This window comes from Pomacea canaliculata, linkage group LG10 (genome assembly GCF_003073045.1).
Source record: "Pomacea canaliculata isolate SZHN2017 linkage group LG10, ASM307304v1, whole genome shotgun sequence".
NCBI classification, from domain to species: Eukaryota; Metazoa; Mollusca; class Gastropoda; order Architaenioglossa; family Ampullariidae; genus Pomacea; species Pomacea canaliculata.
This window is the reverse complement of record NC_037599.1, coordinates 19,561,405-19,580,416: the sequence shown is the minus strand read 5'-3', so window position 1 is coordinate 19,580,416 and position 19,012 is coordinate 19,561,405. Positions and strand designations below refer to the sequence as shown.

The 19,012-nt window shown below is 43.5% G+C and overlaps 1 protein-coding gene across 1 annotated transcript; it reads right to left on the bottom strand.

Moving 5' to 3' along the window:
* Window positions 1-1,529: 1,529 nt before the first annotated feature.
* On the bottom strand, window positions 1,530-18,391 carry LOC112573781 (phospholipid phosphatase 1-like). Its single transcript, XM_025254380.1, has 8 exons — window positions 17,889-18,391; window positions 17,566-17,675; window positions 6,785-6,939; window positions 6,382-6,587; window positions 6,197-6,251; window positions 5,872-5,991; window positions 5,482-5,658; window positions 1,530-5,019 (listed from the first exon to the last, which is right to left on the bottom strand). Exons 2-8 carry the CDS (start codon window positions 17,654-17,656, stop codon window positions 4,789-4,791), a joined length of 1,035 nt encoding a protein of 344 aa, XP_025110165.1. The 5' UTR covers window positions 17,657-17,675; window positions 17,889-18,391; the 3' UTR covers window positions 1,530-4,788.
* Between the last annotated feature and the right edge of the window lie 621 nt (window positions 18,392-19,012).

Below are 19,012 nucleotides of genomic sequence, written 5' to 3'. Positions count from 1 at the left end.
TGGCGCTAAGAATGTTTAAACAAAACACTCGTTTAGCTGCAGAAAGACAGACACACCGCGACTACTTTGCAACTGAAAAGATCCCGAAATTATGCTAAACTAACATCCGGGCTCTTAAAAGTCTTGGAACACGAGAAGACTGGAAGGACGGCCTCACGTACTGACTGTCTCTCTTCACGTGGTCACGTCTGGGGTCACATAACCCCGTTCCGATCAGCGCCTGCGCCCTGTACCCGCTTGCCGGTCCCCCTCCCCTTCTCATTTCTTTGCTCTCTTCTTTTGTCCGGCCACTTCTGGAGCTGTGTTCCCTGGCTTCTAGACTGCCTCCCCCTCCCAATCCCCAGTCTTTCCTACCATCCGATACCCTCCCCCAATCTCCCCACCCGGACACACACTTTCCTGGACGTTGTCGTTGTTTACAAGGATCTGCTTGTGTTGCTTGCTTGTTCCATGGTCGTTTCATGGTTGCTGGCGTAGGAAATGTTTTGTTTCGTCAGTTGTCTTCTGTCGTTGTTTTAGCGTCTAACTGCCGTCAACTTCTTCTAGATAATTCATCTACCGTTATCAGTCCTTTCTGTCATCTACTGTCACAACGGTCTACCTATTCGCTGATGTTGTCAAGCCATTGGGAGGGCGGAGAAAGTATGTTAATTAGATGTACCAACAGTTTAAACATGGCTTTGACTTCTTTCTGTGCACACTGCTGATTTAATGTCTTTCCTCTAAAAATGGAGAAATGTTGTTCTCTTAAATTTGGGGAAATACTATCTTCTACATAGTTGAGCTTTTTGTAAAAGAGTTTGTACTGTAGCCTTTTTTAAATTGCTTACTTTGCTTTGATTTCAGATCGTCCTATGAGTAAAATTAATAAAACTTGACACCAGGTGATTTATTATCCAATAAAAATTACATTTTTTGATGTCTAAGTAATACCGCAACTTAATCAGCAGAAAAAGTTAGTTTAGACCTTCTGCTCAATAAATTGCCTTCTGTCTCAACATCCACTTTCTGGTTGCCCTCTCTTTTGTTAAAAAATAGAATAAACAGTAATGAGATATTGAACTTTGCTTGTCTTACGCTTTCATTTCTACTCCCGTATCCTCCCAAGCCTTATCTCTCGCTTCCCGTGATTTTAACATTCACCATTCAGTCAATGACTCCAAGGGAAGTCACTCGTCTAAGTAGATGAACTAAGAGTTCATGAGTTGTCGACCTTTATCTTGCCTCTAGTTTCATTTACTTGTGTGACAAGATGTTTGTTATTTCTTTATTTTAAAATGTTTTGAAGTTATTTACTTCATTTATATTGAGAAAAAGAAACAAACAGGAAGTTGGCTTTATATTAAACTACAAATCATTTCTTTTTCTTTCATTTTTCTCTGTATTTGCGTGCTTGTGTGAGGAAGTGTGTGTGTGCAGGAGAGAGAGAGACGAGAGCGGAAGAGAAAAGCAATAAAGAGTGGGAGTTGAGCATGTCAGGGTCATTTCTCGTTCATCAGTGCTACTAACAGACAAACACTGGGTAACACTGTGTTTAGAACTCAACTTTATTTGATATGTTTCAATACCGCAAATCACTAGAATAGTCAGCGCAGTGCTTGCAACCTCGCAGCTGTAAACATTGACATTTTTGTCGAACTCAAGCAAAAGTAAACAGACATGCATTGCGTGCAGAAGCATGTAAACATATGTATACAGCGTGTAAACGCATGTTTATCTCGGGTAAACATAAACATGTGGCATGTAAACATACATTTATCCTGCGTAAATGTCTGGATTTACGAAAAGAAATAGTTGATAATTGTGCTGGTCTCTTGTTGCTGAATAAAACACGACACACACGCAGATAAAACATTGAATGAAGCATCAGTATACTGGCCATTGCAATGGAATCAAATATAATGACAGCGAGTCCCGTGACGAGGATTTTCAGACATCTTCAATGCAGCAGGAAGAATAGTTCTCGTCCAACCATTCTGAACATATTTCTTGAATATCTTGAACATAATAGCAAATAATAAACAAATGGTCTCTTTCTCTGTTTGAAAAGGAACATTGAATACATTAAAGCTAATAGAGCGACCGTTCCTGGTTCGCTGGAAAGACTGACTGTACACAGACATGCACTAGAAAACTGATACAGTCGTTACTTGTTTGATGGACGAATAAAATGAGAAGCCCAGACACAAACAATGTAAAATGTTTATCTTTGCGTATGGTGTAGCTGTGACCTATCATGTCAGATTGGCTGATAACTATTGTTGATGCTGTATGCTTATGTCACAGAAGAGCTAGAAGATGATGATGTTGAGGAGGAGGATTAAAAATGTTGTGTAGCTAAGGTCAACAAGGCCAATGTGGTCACACAGACCAATTTGTTTTTCTGCACAAATTTCGTCCTTTCCACCATTGTCCCGATTCTGCCCACAGTCGCCTCTGTAGCCCCGATCATCGCCATCATCTTCTCTAGCAACATTTACTTCCACATATAAACACACTCGGAAAAAAAATGGCAAGCCAGACATCCTCAAAGTGAGTTTTCTGTGTGTTTTTTTCTCGTAACGGTAATCAAGTCTGAGTATTATCAGCTTTAAAAAAAAGTAGTAGCGACATGATAAGCAGATGAGTTATTACCTGGCCAGGTGCAGCTTACAGGTGTCTGACACCCAGCCTCTAAAAAGTCAGGACCGGAAAAGCTCGCTATTTTTCAAGAAGCGCATCCTCCTGTTTACAAGGAGACTGTCGAGTGTGATGCACTTTTATTTATCTCAGAGTCTGAAATGATTTCTCTGCACCGTTACTTTCACTGCAAAGGGAGACGAATCTGGAGGCATTTCGTGTGTAGCCGTTATGCTAAATCAAACCAGATGTAACAAATGTAACAAATGTAACAATGATCAAATGATGAAACATAGCTATAGCTAATTACCACAAAAAGCAAGGTAGAAATCGTTACCATTGTGACTAAACATCTGTGTGAGGTTTGACAGGAAGTGGGGTCACAAAGTTCGTACAAAGGAACTAACATCTAAGAGGGAGGGAGTAGCCACCCTTGTCTTTCAATGGAAGAGTCCAGCAGTCAACCATCAAGCAGCATAATAATTACACGTTATGTCCGACATAGCAAATCAATTTGCTTTAGTCTTGTTGTGTGGAAATGTTTGATGTGTGGAAAACAGAAAAAAAAAAAAAACAACGATTCAAACTACAAGGTGTTAAAGATGTGATGAGGACCCTTCAACACCTTGCCCTTCTGACCATCTGCATCGCTTGTTAATTGTTGGCCAATTCAAAACCGTTGTCAGTACCAAGACTGTAAATAAATATTTACAACAGGACCCGTTTTAACGATGCCCCGCCCCCTGACGTCATCAACACCGTGACTGATAACGAACCCTACCCCCTGACCTCATCCATAGGTCAAACAAATGTGCATGAACCATCTTCGAGAACGTCCAAGTCATAAATATTCAAACCGATGAAGATAACAGGTAAACAATAACAACACAATGTCTGTAAACGTATTCATGATGTAACAGCCAAGAAGGTTTAGAATGTTCACATGTACAGAGGTAGATGAACGTTCATTAAACATGATTAAGTATAAAAATGGCAGAAACAGAACATAGGAAAAAATGTGATACATTCATGCTCCTGAAATGTGTTGTTATTTATGTTAGTGTAGATGTTTTGAAAGCTGACTATTGCTTTCAACCAACACAGCTACTCTTCTGACACTTTCCAACAGCTATTGCTAGAAATAATTCTTTCTCCAGTGCCAGTTCATCTTTCACTTCCGTCAAGTCGGTCACCGCTGTCGTCTGATGAGATCTGTCATCGACTTCACTAGTTTCCCCTCACGTGACTTCCGTCAGTCTAAGCAAGGACGTGGATAGGTGGATGTCTGTCTGTCTGCCGAGACCAATGCTTAGCCTCTTGCGAAGTTCTCCGCTGTTAGTCTCGGCGAGCCTAAACAATAAATGAAACTAAGCCGGAAGCTTTGTAGAAACCAGCCTCGTTTTTGTGGTTAACTGGAAAAATCGTCTGCCAGCAGTCCAGTAACACAAGTTCGCGGTCTAACGTTCCCTGCGAATTGACCTGTGAGAGGTCAGCTCACGCACGACACAGCTTCCTGTCACGTTGTTAGAGGCAGCGCCATCTAACACCAAACTCCTTAGTTTCACGAGAACACACACACATAGAGGCACAAGAGTCGACGGTAGCACAAATCTGAGGAATAATGTTAATGGCAGCTTGCTGGACGTTTCCAGAAGGAAATTTTCCCGACATGATGTCTGGTCTCCAGCCTCGAGTCCTGGGCAGCTTCGTATTTTGCAGTCTTTTTCAGACAGCACCATAGCTCTCCTGCTCAAGCGAGCCACAAAGTGTGAACCACATTGAAGTGAGTGAGTGTGTGGGTGAGTGGGTTTGTGTGGTTGGGTGAGTGAGTGAGTTTTTAAAAAAACTGCTTCTGTTTCAGCATAGACATTATACCCTATGGACAGCCAACTCAGGCGCGGGAACAGATCTCTTGAGTCGCGCATGCGCTGGACCACGGGTGGTATTCGCCTTTTCCGGCTTCGTTTTTCACAGTGTGTCGCAGAGCTACTGTCGTTATTATTTTGAGATGCCAGGCAGTAACTGTGCGATTCCAGGATGCCCTGCTTGCAAAGGTCGAATCAAAGGTTTATGATCAGTTTTCCGCATAAGAAGACTAGATAATAAAGAGGGTACAACGTCTCTGGTTTCAGCGTGATACACGAAACACAAGGGGAAGCAACACATCCCTCATATGCATTCTCCACTTTCGGTTCTGTCCCTTTGCAGACGGAACGGCCCGATGTGCATCCCCGTGTTGGAGGAGATGAGGATGCCGTTCTTGGACAGCAGCGGGGTGGGGGTCTCCGGCTCCCCTATTTCCAGGTCGACGTCGCAGTTGTTGGTGATGGTGTTGTGCTTTTCGGTGGTGTCGGCCACGTCGTCGTGCGCTCTCAGGAAGGGTCGGGTGAGCTTGTAGAACTGAAACGGACGAATATTAGGGACGACTTGTAGTCAACTCTCCTTGTTTACAACTAGGAATGTTGGTAAAACTTTGAACTTCTTCATTCTTTCAGCAAAATGATTGATACATAACTGTAAATTTGGGAAGGCCATAGTTAAAATGAACAAGTTTATTCCTTTATTTAACTCAAGATTTATTGTGGAACAGTATTTGACCTCTATAAATAAATTTTAAAAGAAAACCAATGGCTACTATTCATTTATGATGTCTCTAAAGTGAACCTGACATGTGTGTTGTCTCAATGTGTGTGAAATATAAAAGCAAAGGAAAAGCAAACGTGCAAAAACGCTCCATTACTCGTTCACTCTCTCGCTCACTCCCTTACTCGTTCACTCACCCACGAACACTCACACAAAGAAAAGCAGATTCACCATTTGAGGGCGCTATTCCCTTTGTACAAACGTGTTGCCGGTACCTACCATAGCCACGGCTAGAATGAACCCTAGCAGCGTCCCCACTACGACATCCCTCCTGTGATGGTTGTGGTCGCTGATCCTGGTGGCGCTGCACCACAGTGACATAATCAACATGGCCGCCTGCAGCGTCAGTTTGAGCAGTCGACACCCGCTAGCTGTTACCCTGTCCTCTAGATAAAGCTGCAAAGAGATGTAAACAAGAAATTGTTTTCTTCTAACTCCTCGTGTCAGCCATGTGAACCCAGTAGAACAAGACAGAAAGCACACTTACAATACCGTCAGCAGAAAAAGAAACTATTGTGCACGTTCCGTGGAGGGCAAAGGCAGACAGAAAAAAGCAAACTTTATTCCTTTCTATCTTGGCGACAAGAGAAGAATGGTCTTGCTGCTTACCGTCAGAAAAACGCTGCAATAAAAGGCCATCGCCGCATGGCCTGACGGGAAGGACTGGCGGGCCTCTAGGAGCAAACCCTGACTGGCATTGTCGTTGGTACAGTGTAGTCCGTGATGTACCTGAAACCGAGAAGGTAGGAGTCACGTGATGATTACAGTTCGATGGGGGCTAGTGGTTCCTGTGTGAGGAAGCGAAAGCATTTTGACTCCCTCCATGAACACGCGCCATCCCCCTTTTTTTAAAAAAAATGTCCGAATAGACCACCCATTCCCTCACCCAGACACCAGTGCACAGACACTTTGTCCACACCCTAGTCAGCCATACCTTTCGCTCATTCACTTTTCCAGTTCTCCGACAAAGTAGCCAGTCATTCTTTACCCTGATTTACCCACCCATTCATCCACCGGACCGTAATTTCAGCCACCCATTCCACCTTCAACCATCCAGCATTATTCTTTTAACAGTTCACTCGGTTCATCCAAGCAGAAAAGGTCAGAGTTCGTTCTCACCCAGAGCAGTTAGCCTTCATGACGTCAGGCTGACAGATGTCCATGAAGAACGGTCTGAGTTCCCCAGTGGTCAGCTTCAGAATCTGTATGATGATCTGTAAGACGACGAAGCCATAGAAGTAAGCCCAGTAGGACCGAACCGCCCTCACGAGGCTGCAATCCTGCTGAGGACTCGTGACCAGGCGAGAAGCTTCTGCGAGTAGAGCCTGTGGGAGGGAATCACACAGAAGTCAGAAAGGTAAAAATAATGCTGTGAATGTCACGATAGAAGGCAAATGAAATAACAGAGAGGTAAGAAAACAGAAAAAACCACACAAAACTCTGGGCAACATTGAAAGTAGTAAACAAACACGCACTTCTGTTTAAATCCCAAATATTTTAGATATCCTGATACTGTACTTACAGTTATTAAAGGAGTAATTAGCGTTGCCCCCATCACTGCGACAACGCTGACTGTGTCCCCAACATAGGGATACTTCAGCTCATTATCCTCACAGAAAAACCCTCGGTTCACAGGGGTGCCCAGGTGGAAAAGCAGGATGCATGGCAAGACGGCAGCTACACAGACAAGAATAAAATATAATCTTTTTCTGCTTGGGAGCCAGTGTAGTCAAGAAGTTGTCGTTGAGAGGTGTTTATTTTATCAGCGTTGTGTCAACAAACACAATGAGCTAGTGACAGAGCTTATTTTCTTCAGATGACGACAGCACAGCCTAATCCATGAAAGAAAGAAAAAAAGAACAAAAAACTATAAGGGACGAGCTAAAGGAGATGAGTGGTTTTGTAGATAAGTTGTGTGCGAGGGAATTATTCCCCTGACACTAAAAGCTGTGTACAAGGGAATTATTCCCCTGTCAGTTTAAGAGCAGTTGCGATTTATTAACCCTCACCTGTAACATGAAAGTATCGCATGGACAAATTAGTATAGGACTTCATTACTGGTTGAGGTCGCCAAGGAACTCTCAAAATAGAAAATTCATTTAACCTTCCTGTTTCTCGCATTCTCAGACAGGCGAAATGAAAAAATGCACCGATGTCCACCAAATACAATCAAAAGACTTATACATAGTCTCACATAGCAACTGACCAAACATCCCTTCACTCTGATGATTTACTCTGGCTTTTCTCTTCTATTCGAATTGCTAATAGTTCTTATGTACCGACAACTACTCAAATGTTCTGAGCGAGTAAGTACTGTCTAAACCTGTATTTACATCCACGGACTATCAAACAGATGTTGAGGAGGATAATCTTTGTCAATACCCGGAGTATCATTTAAAAAAAAAATAAGTTGCTAAATATCTGAAATGATTATCACTTATTAGTCTTCCTGTGGTTTCTCTTCTCTCTTTCTTTCTCTCATTCACTCACTCAGACACGAACGGACACAAGCAAAACTAGTAAAGTTTGTTCAGATAGCTCCATATCCCAGCCATGTGGTCCCTTTACAGATATATATCCTCTAATATATATATACTCATATATATATATATACTCTATAAAAAAATTATTCGCAATAATATCCACACGCATATACACTCACATAATTCACACATAAATGTACACATAAATCCTTCACACATAATGTCTACAAGCACACACATCCACAATTATCGTGCAAAACACGGCCATGAACCTCAACCTTCCTGAGGTAAAATCGAAATGTCGAAAATAAACTCTCCTATCCACCCGAGGAAAAGACCATTAGAAGAGAGAGTCAACACACGATGTCGCAATCCCAAAACAAACACAGCCCGTCAGTTTACTTTACCTCCCGGTAGATAACGAAGTGCTAAGCCTGCAATATAGTCCCCAACTAACCCCGGTTGTCGCTCTGCCACTGTTTGCTGACATTTGGGGTTAGCGCCAACACCCGAGGCCCGGCGCACAACGATTCGTAGGACTTAAGAAAACTATAATTTTACGAGGATCTTAGCTGATTGCCTAGCAACCCATCATGCGTCTGGCCCCAGGAAAGCAGAATCTTGCGTTGCGTAATCGGAGAGAGTGATGGGGTCACAGAGATAGGTCACAGTACGAACAATACTGAATGGAAAAGCGTACTGTAGGTAAAATTAACTCAAATACTTTTATCAGATGGCAGATGTGGTCCGTGCGTGTGTAGAGCTCGGAATTCTGGGAAGGTGTGTTATCCGTGTTAGATGTAGGAACGATCTCACCACCAACCACCAAAGTTTCTTTTTTTTCATTTTCATCCGCTTTTCTCTTTCTTTCTCGTCTGCTTCTGTGAAAGTTTGCCTGGCTGCCATGCCTACCCGCCTAAAACAGTTTCTGGAGGGTGGAGGAGGGGTGTGGGAGAAGAGAAAACGCTGACAGGTTCATTACAAGAGCAGCTAGACACTCCAGAAAAAAGTCGGTACAGCGTAGAAAGTAGTTCGCGACAGGTGCTGGATATTATTACTCTGCTCTGGTACTCCAGCCCCTCCTCCTACTGGCTCCAAACCTGACAGCGGCGAAGTTTACGGTAACGACCTGCCCTCCAGTAGACAGATGATGACGTCAGACACCTTGTCTTCATCTGCATCACCTCTGACGTCACTACCTGGCTGTTTACAGCCTCCTGTTTACAGCCAGTTCTCTGCTCCATAAACCCGTCTGGAGCCCTTCCCAAAGCTCGTCTGTATTATCGTCATGGAAACGACGATACATATATATAAATAAACTAACGTAAAAACAAAATCTTTAAAGTTGTACTCACAGTAAACAAAAAATAGAGCGCAACTGTAAAGGATTAATAAACAGCAATATAAACAAATAACTCAAATATGAAAAAATCAAATATAATCAAACAATACATACTAAATAAACATAAACATACATAAACACACGTATAAGAACTCATAAACACTAAATCAGTAAGAAACAACTAACAAGAAGCATTAGCTTTAGTTGAGACGCCTTAAAGAACTGAATTTGTTTGTTTATTTGAGTTTTTGGTTTGTTGTTGTTATCGTTGTAAGTCTCGTATTGTTAAACGGTGTTTAAAACGAAAGAAAGGTCGAGGTATGGAATACATTTGAGTGCAAGTGGTCGCCATTACTAGCGAACTCCTCCCTACATGCAACGTGCTCCTGCTTTGAATCCTTTGCCATCAGCTGAAGCAGAATCCTAGTCGCCAGTGTAATCATCATCTACGGTACCACAGAGCGCCACCTAACGGAGATTAAATGAATGAAAAAGGTCGGGTACAAACACGCTACACAAAGGTGCTCACAAAAGAGAAAAAAAAAGATCGTTTGGGGCTTGTTGCTAGGAGGATGCGTGTAACTCTACCAAAAAAAAAAATTGTAATTGTCACCACTGCATGTATTATCCAATCTCTGTGTGTGTGTCTATGTGCATGTGTATGTGTGTGTGCGCATGTAACAGCACCCAGCCGTCTCCCAAAGAGCCTTGAATTGTCAGACAACTTGAAGAAATGAACAGCAATCGAGGTCATGCAGTCGAAAATAACCGTTTGTAGGTCAGGCATCAACGTCAGGCTGTAATCTTTGTATCAACGCACGTAAGACGAAAAAAAAAAAAACTTTGATAAGAACGGTGTTGTATCCGGTACCAGAATAATATTACAGACACTTGCTTCCAGTACATAAGATGCCTCTTAGACCTAAACAAAACCCTTAAGGAGTGAGCCGGTCTGAATGGCGTCAATGAAGAGCACTTAAAGGGGAGATAAGTAGTGAGCGGCGGGAAGCAGGCTCGTAGGGGGGATGGAGGGGCAGGTGGAAGGTGGGAGGTGAGACGAAGTGGTAACTAAAATGACTTCCAACGATTGATGATCTTACAGACTGTAGATTGTGGGTGAGAGGTAAGATAGGGGGTAGACTGTATATATATATATGTGTGTGTGGAGGGGAGGATGTCGTGGGTTGCCATGACACCTGTGTGAGCTCGTGCAGCACCTAAAAGCACACGTGTACGACTAAAATCCTGCTCCAAAAGCGTGCGCGCGCAAAGCGAGTTCAAAGACCCCGCGAGGTAGAGGGCGCTCCAGGAAGTAGGCATGGCGCTGCTGACGTCATCGTAGTGCTCCCCACGCCACTGATATCGTGTTTACCGAGCTCTGCCTGCTCTCAAAGTCAGTTAATTACACGTGCCCTCTCGAGATATGGAGCACACGGCGCAAAACCCGACTTGATCTGGTCACGTAAACGTTTTTATGACAGCTGCGATTTTTTTCAGCCAATAAAACTGGATTTTCTTCCATTTCTTCTCCTGAAATTCAAATTAAGTCTTAGAAGTTAAAGAATATGAATAGTATATTTAGCGAAATTTCTCTCTTGGATTGCAAATGACATGGTTCTTCACTAGTTAAAATGTGCATCCATTTCGTGATAGATGGATTGGTATCTGTAAACAGAACTGGATGAACCACGATGACTTCACATCTACTGTGACAGAGGTCACATAGTTCTTTCTGTACTTTTACCAGAGGTCAGAACCAAACCTACTACTGCGCCAGTCCAATGACCGAAATTTTAGTGGCAGAACCTGTAGGTCTCCCTCAGGCTGGTATTAATAAACTTCGCCGTGGCGTACTTTCTTTATTTATTGCCAGCAAAGCTTTTATTAAAAGACATTAAAATCTTACAGGTTTCAGCACATCCACAAAGCACTTACCCCATAAACACTTGCTTACAACAGATAAACTTGAGTTAATGACTTTCATCTGGAAAAACATGTTTGTTTTGTTAGGTCCTGGTTTCGATGTTTAGGAACCAAAGATTTCTGTGATGGAATTCAAAATATATTTTGTAATCACAAAAACAAAAAAACAAAAAAAATGAAACATACTTTGCAATAAAATTATTTCATTTGTATCAAACAATAGGAATTAATTGCGACACAGTTGCGATTTCATTTGTTTGTGAGGATAAACATGGCCGGTCGCAACTGAAGGACTGTAAAATGTCTCTATGAAAAGTCTTTTGTAATATAAATTTTGTGTTGGTGTGATATGTCGTGTGGTGATGTAAACAACTATTTGTCTTGCACCACACGTTTGCCAATCCTTCCCTTGGCGTCGAGCTCTGTACCGTTACGGTTTCCGGATCGATAAACAGCGGAACGGTTCGCCCGAAGGTATTTTGACGTCGGTTCGGCGTCGATGGTGTCATAGCAAACCCCGATAACCTCTTGACCCCGTGCACACACTTGCACAGAAGAAGCGCTAGACTCGTCGTGACCAACTGTCACGATTTCACTTCGGACAAGGCACTTGCTCGTAGACATTGAAAACGCATTCACCCATAAATAGCGAAACAAATCAAACGGAGCCGTTAGTCATCCAGCGTCATACTCCAGATTCTTTCTCTCCTTCCCTCTGCTTCCTCCCTCCACCTCCCTCTCTCTGTCTGTCTTTGACGGATTTAGTGTAGTGATACTAAGGTTCTTAATATTTTGCTGACCTAAACACATCATTGTTTTCTTGTTCGTTAACACCTGTGTTTGGCGACACGTGACTAGTTCTGTAGGTGCTCCGCCCTGAACACTGACCCCAGCAGCTCGTCACGCTTGAGATCTTGTGTATGTTACTTGTAGTGACCAGTGCATCGTCATACAACAGCGATCAGAATTATTCCAGCGGTCAGCGAATTAAAACTGGCATCTGTTACGATATATGTATATCTACATCGAGCTCATTATTACTATCAGCCTTTCTACCTTTGCTTCGATCTCTGTCACAGACATGCGCATACACTACTCTCCGCAGCAGCGTCTGTCGCTCGTGCCGCGACGATTGGGGTCAACATCAACATCAACATCGATCATCTCTGTCACTGTCAACATCAACATCATCTCTGTGACTGTCAACATCGATCACCTCTGTCACTGTCAACATCAACATCATCTCTGTCACTGTCAACATCAACATCATCTCCGTCACTGTCAACATCAACATTGCTGTTGGTAAACAATCTATTTCCGGATGTAAAACAAAGTGCGAGATACAATTTACAGTGCACGTGACCCACGTCCCCGAAGACCATCTAAAAGTACCCAAGAATGAGGGTGTCCTCCAAATTGGAGATAAATCTTTAAGACTTCTTTCCGTTATAACCGATTTCTGAATGTCAGCTGCTGCACTGCAAGTGTTTTATCGTTGACCTGCTGTCCTACAACAGTGCTGTCTGTGAGCGAGAGATGGAGAGAACAGATAACAATATTTTTGTTTGTGTTTAATATAGAAGCCAGGGCTTCTGCTTACTCAAAAAAATTGCGTACAGTACGCATTAAAAGTTCGGAGGACCCCTTCAATTTTCGTCAATGGGGTCCCATTCAAATTTGGGCGAAGAACAGGGACCCCTTAACAATCTGAAGAAGGGGTCCCTGGGACCCCAAAGAATTTAGCCTTAGCAGAAGCCCTGGAAGGGATGCTAAATTTGACGATGCAATTAAAACTTTTTAAACATTTTGAGCAGCACGTCACCTTTTTTTTTTTTTTTTGATAAACTGGTGGTTGTTTCTCTCAATAAAGGTATAGAAATTTACAGACGGATAACCATTTATATACGTGTATGTGCGCGCGCGCATTCCTGCAGCCGTGTATGTGTCTGCTGTGATTGTTTACCCGCATAAATATTTTTCATCATAATTTCAGCAGTTCCTTGCATCAGTCAATCAATCAGTCAATGATCCAGCTGTTCGTACTCCCCACTGTTCCCGCCTAGCCACCCACCACCCGGGGTGCACAGCCTCACCTGGACTGTGAAGCCGAAGGTTCTGTCATATAACTCCGCGCAGGTAAGTAGAATAAACACACGTGTACCTCGCAGTTTACTTATAAGCAAACAGGTGCACACTGGGCTGTACATTTAGTGCACTGGAGGTGGAAACACAAAGCCACCGACAACAAACACCTACCTGTTGATATTTATGGGACGCGGCTCATTATTTCTGATTCTCGAAGGTCGTGTCAACGCATCAACGTTTATTTCTTCTACCTGATCTGATTATTTTGCACGAAACAGACACATCTGTGTAGCATATAATTAGGCTGTGAATGTTGATGTTTACCTCCTGTACAAAAGGATGGTCCGACAAGTTAGTGACGTGTGCACGTGTGTACACAGTACAGCAGGCAGTACAACAGGACATGTATGTATATACAGTAGGCGCTCCTTGTAACTGCTACAAACTGTCGAAAGTCTTTCCGATGACAGCAAACTGATGGCAGCCATAGTTATCGCTCTCTCCGAAATAGAAAGTTGCTGATTGCAGGTACTTGAGATGAAACTGATAAAGCCAGCATCCGTGCTCTCTTCTCTATCATCTATCTTCCTTGGTCCGTTGCTATTTAAAAGTGATTGCACTGTGTGTGCGTGTGTGTGGCTCAGGCTCCAGTTAATGTAATGTCACAAAAAAGAAAACAAATCTGTATTTTTCTGGATTTGCTTTAGTTTGGGTGAGACGCCAGTCCCAATTAAACTGTGCCCTCGTTGTGCCAAACTTTCTGCACCAGCTTTCATTTTTCACAATTTTTTTCTTCTCCACACCAAGATTTTTTTTTTTGAATGAGTAACTGCTCTCGTCGTTCTACTTAATTTAGACATTTGTCTGTCTGATTCTCATTCCGCCATCCTGTTGTTTGTTCATTCCTACTGAACTGTTTGGTAACCTTCCATCGAAAGAGCATTTGTCATGACAATCCGCCCGTTAAACACACCATTGCCAGCCCTCGCCCACAAGTGCGGTACATACCGCAGCAAACATGATTACAAAGGCAAGTGATTGATATGAAGACAAAATGGCATAGCTTGTCGCTGGATAGGTTTGTCCCTTAAAAAAATTAGTAAACTTTGCTGAATCATAGTACAAATATGCAGCTCAAAATTAATTTGTCATCGTGACCAAAGATTGGTGCAAAGTGGACTGGATAGAGACAAGAGTAAGGCTTACAATAATTATGTAGCGCTTCTTTGTCAATGAATCAATGATAGTTTATTATGAGGAATTAATTATTTAATTAGTTAAGGAAAAAATAAACGAAACAATGAATAAGATCGGACAGAAGAAGCAACAAACAAACAAACAAACCAGGAACATTAAGCATAACAGGAAAATTATGACGACGATGAAACAATGTCCGACAGAATGAAGGATGAGGAGGAAGGACCCAAATTAACAGGAACAACAAAGGTGAAGGACGAGGAAGGATGCACAAGGGGAGACAACTCGCAGCGCCGACGTCAGCAGGCCGAGCGGGTGACGCGGGTATCGCCATTGTTACCTCCCCTGGCGGCGACACGCAGCCACTCCCGCGACACGTGCGCAGGTCGATGGAATGTGTGGGCGGCACGCCCCTGGCTGCAGTCGGCATCACACCTCCATCACCTCCATCCCTGCTGACCTTGACGCAGCTGGCGGACGACTGTACGCCGCACATCGTCCAGCTGCAGCAAGCTGCAGGTCAGGAAATGCTGTGCAGTAGGCGGAGAGGTAAACAGCTTTTGCGTAGGAGGTGGAGCTGGGGTGGGGGATGATTATGCACCGTGAATGGAGAGTAGGAAGGAGGTATGTCAACCCTAATCAGACGGTTAGACGGCTAGAGGACAGACAGATAGAGAGACGGAGAGACAGACAGAAAAACAAACGATCAGAAAGATTCACACAGATGATCAGACCGATGGAGTCCGCGCACACAAACAATTCTAGGAATCAGAAAACAAAGAAAGGAGGTATCAGGTCACAGAAGGAATGAATGAACGAATCCATCTATCGATCTATCAGGCGGTTGCACTCCCACACACAGTACTTTCACGGACGCACCTTCCCTTCACAGATGCTGTGGGCTTTGCCAGAAACCTCCCACCGGAAGCTGTTAGCACCGACAGCAGCAGGATGCACTATACCTCTGCTGTCACGTGACTATCAACAAACTGGGACAGTTACACTCAGCAGGGTCGTTGCTGTGTATCTGCATCCTCCAGTACCTCCCGAGATATGATACTAAGCCACAACTTCCAGAACACTCTCTTCACATTTCTGAACTCACATCTTCCAGGATATTTTACTCCTCTCCTCCTGCATCTACGGACATTTTTTCTATTAATAGCATCAAGCGATATTTCAATGCTAATTTTATCGATACAACTTATAACTTAAAAAAAGAAAAAAAAAACCGCGAATGATAAGTTTTTTGACCGACTTCTTACTGAACCTTTCGAGACGGGTGAACCTTTAGAAGATTTTTTTTTTAACGGAATCTGATTACGATCTGTGTGATATAAGTTTGAAAGTAGATGAAAGCTTGCCCGAGGCTTTTCGTGTTAGTGATCACAGGACCTCGCAGCACATCTGCTGTCGTCAACAGATGTTTCTGATCAGTCAGCAGTGAGGTAAGCATTCACGCTTGAGCCACCTTCAATGGACCGCAGTTCACAGATCTCGGCCATGGCGGAGGTAAGAAGAGAGGGCGCCATTGTGCGCGATCACTCGAGAGTGAAGGGTTCGAGGTCACGTGACCTCTCGTTATGCACGCTGTCGTGCGCATGAATGAAGTCCTGCCTACCTCCCGCGGCGCTGATGAGACATCAGTGCACTAGTGACATGTTGGAGAGGCTCTTTATTAACCATTCTGTCGAGAGGAAAAAACAAACTTTAAAAAAAAAAAATTTGTTAGGAAACCCTCTTTTTGGAGACTCCGTAAAATCTATTCCTACGTGTCGCAGTGGATTATTCGGTTTGATGGCTGTGTTTGCGATGGTTAGAATTCTTTACACATCGAAACAACGCTCAAATCATCTACCATTTTACCATAAAATTGGCGTCTGCCATCGCTCACCTGGACTTGGGAATAAACATCTTTATCGCCATTTGAGCTGACCTGTACTCACCATAAACAACCTGGACGTAAGTCAACCGTAAACAACGTAATGTCCGTGTAGGAAGTCCATCGCTTTTGCTAGACCATAACACGACAACAAAACAGTTTCTTTATCGAAATGTTCCCCAATGACGTCACGAGAAAACTGACGAAAATATTGACGATGTCAGTGATGTTTGTCAAGCCAAGCGCGTGAACTTAGCATTTCTTTACCTATTGACTTATGGTTTGAAAGGACGCTCGGGGTGAAAGGTTAATCCGTGCTCTGGGTCTCTACCCCTGTCCTGACCCTTGGTCGTCTCTCAAAAGTTCACCACTTCCCCGCAGCGATTCGCCGTTGTCTTGTACTGAATATATTTGCACACCATTCCCTTAGAACACTGGCAAGAGGCCGCAAGTGAAGTTGATGATGAAGACAGGGTGATGGAGGAACACTGACTTGTGACCCCAGCTGTTGCCCCGAGCGACGTACTACGACAGACAGCCTGTGAAAACTGAGAGTTGAGAGAGAGAGAAGGAGAGAGTCTGTTGTCTGCAAACAGATTTGGCTTAATAACATTAATAACATGCAGATTAATCAAATAAATGTATTTTGGACACATAACCTTCTGGAGCGTTATAATTGAGAATGACATCGATACCGTTCATAAATCAATCAGCAATGTAAGTAATCAATCATGCGTAGGAAGGACGAGGACAGAAAGTTAGACAGAAAAACCCCGAGATGGACAGACAAGGTAAAACAAGGCAACAAAAAACATACTGTCGTCCAGAAGATTTGGGTAAATTCTGTAAACTGTCAGTCTGAATGGCTCTCAATGTTGTTGTTAGTCTCGCACAAGTGCATGCCGGGAGAGACAAGACAAGATTGAGGAGATGTCATCCGGGTACACGAGGTTCCATTCTCACATCAAACACGGCAGCGAAGGAAAAGTGTCGTTTTCTAAGGAAACTGCCTGAAACAAGACAAAGAAGACGGTTTCGGCAAAGAAAACTTGTTATCCGAAAATGAACATCAGAATGGGTGCGATGGTCCACACACACAAACACCTGTGTGCAGATACCCAGGTGGGAACACGCACCAGTAAATGTAAAGAACTGCGACACGCCCGCTCCTCCCTTCTACAATCCGCGTGTGAACTATGAACAGAAGAACGAACGCACCTACATGCTTGTCCTGTTCGTAAACATGAGCTGGTGTGCGAACATCAAAATGTACATTCAATAAACAAACATCCAGTTACTCATCCAATCGTCTCATTTCACATGTCCCCACAGAGAGAGACTTGATACAAAAAGTAGCCCTATATTCTTGTTCGACATGAGGATTTACTTACCAAAAATAGTGATTCCCACATCAGCAAACATCTGTCGCGACAGACACAGAGGTTTGGCAGCCCGGCAACACATCTTCAAGCTGTTTATCATCAAGTCGAGCCTCACTGCACTGAAACAAGACGCACAATCAGGTTACCATGTGGGGATTATTCTCTCACAACATCTTCATCTAATCTTTCGATACCGTTATCATCCACTGAATAAAAGTTGATGCGACCCACCCACGGGCGGACATTACGAACACAGTCAACGATAATACAACAACAGTCACGATGACATACTCTCAAAATCTCCTCGTAAACTGTGGAATACTGAGACAAACCAGTGCCGTGAAGGTTCCTCCGTCTGTGGCAGTCACACCCAAGTGTCTTTGATGTCAGGCCGCCGATCAACAAAAACACAAATACTTTGATGTCCTGGGAGGGTCGAGCCTCTGCTCCACACAACACAGAAACTCGTAATCAAGGTGAGAGCAGGAGGAGGTGAATATTATGGCACACACGCACACAATGGCAAATTGAGGCTGGTTTGGCAACAAATATATATATACCTGCGGTAGAGGTGTGGGGTAGAGGTAGAGCATGATACCGCACAGCTGACCTCCAGCTCGCGAGGCGCGCGCGCGCGGGGTCGCCAGTGTGTACGCATGCGCACACCAGCATGTCTGTATGTATATGTAATAAGTATGTTCACCATGTGCAACTACCAGCTCTTTCCACTGACATTCGTTTGCGGAAATTTTGACCCGGTGCTCCCAGTACAATCAATTTGGTGTAAACAGCGACATGGCGGCGAATGTTTTCTTCCTTCTTTACTTTATCTTGCTTTCTTCCTTGTTAGTTTTTTTTTAACCTCTCTCTTTCTCGAAACTCCGGATTTTCTCTTCGTCTTAGTCTCTCTTTCATTCTCTCTGACCTTTTAGTCGACCTTTGTCTCGTTCTCTCTGTATTTTTTCTCTCTTCCTTGAATCTTTCTTCTACCTTCAAATCTTTGTTTTTTGCTTCCCCCTTCACACACTCACACCTCAGCTTTCTTCAACTTCCTGTCTCGTGCGCACTTCAAGAATTTTCAGAACTTCACTCTTGACACGAAGCTAAAAATGTGCAACTTAAAAGTGGGCGAACGGGACTGAGTGGGGAGGAGAGCTTGAGGGGGTGGGAGTGGGGTGGAAGTGGTGAAAGGATTGGAGGGGAGGTCAACGTCGCTAGCCAAGTACAGAGGCCCGTGTGTCCTCAAGAAATTAATAAGGCAGTGAGCAGACAGTAATAAGACAGTGAGCAGATGGTAATGACTTAACCGGGGAAGGGTTGGAGACAGCGTCACACAAAGGTTAGGACAGAGGAGACAGCGAAAGAAAGAAGAAAAAAAAAAAAGAAAAAAAAAAGGACGGAACGAAACGCGCGAAAACGGGTTCCAAAATGATGGCCACCCATAAAAACGAACCGG

Bases quoted from the DNA above. Each gene is read 5' to 3' on its own strand.
- LOC112573781 (XM_025254380.1), bottom strand. From the start codon at position 17,656: ATGATAAACAGCTTGAAGATGTGTTGCCGGGCTGCCAAACCTCTGTGT. The intron at 6,940-17,565 runs GTAAGTAAATCC...TTGTCTGTGTAG, and splicing joins TGTGGGAATCACTATTTTTG to CTGCCGTCTTGCCATGCATC. The intron at 5,020-5,481 runs GTAGGTACCGGC...CGTCCGTTTCAG, and splicing joins TCATTCTAGCCGTGGCTATG to TTCTACAAGCTCACCCGACC.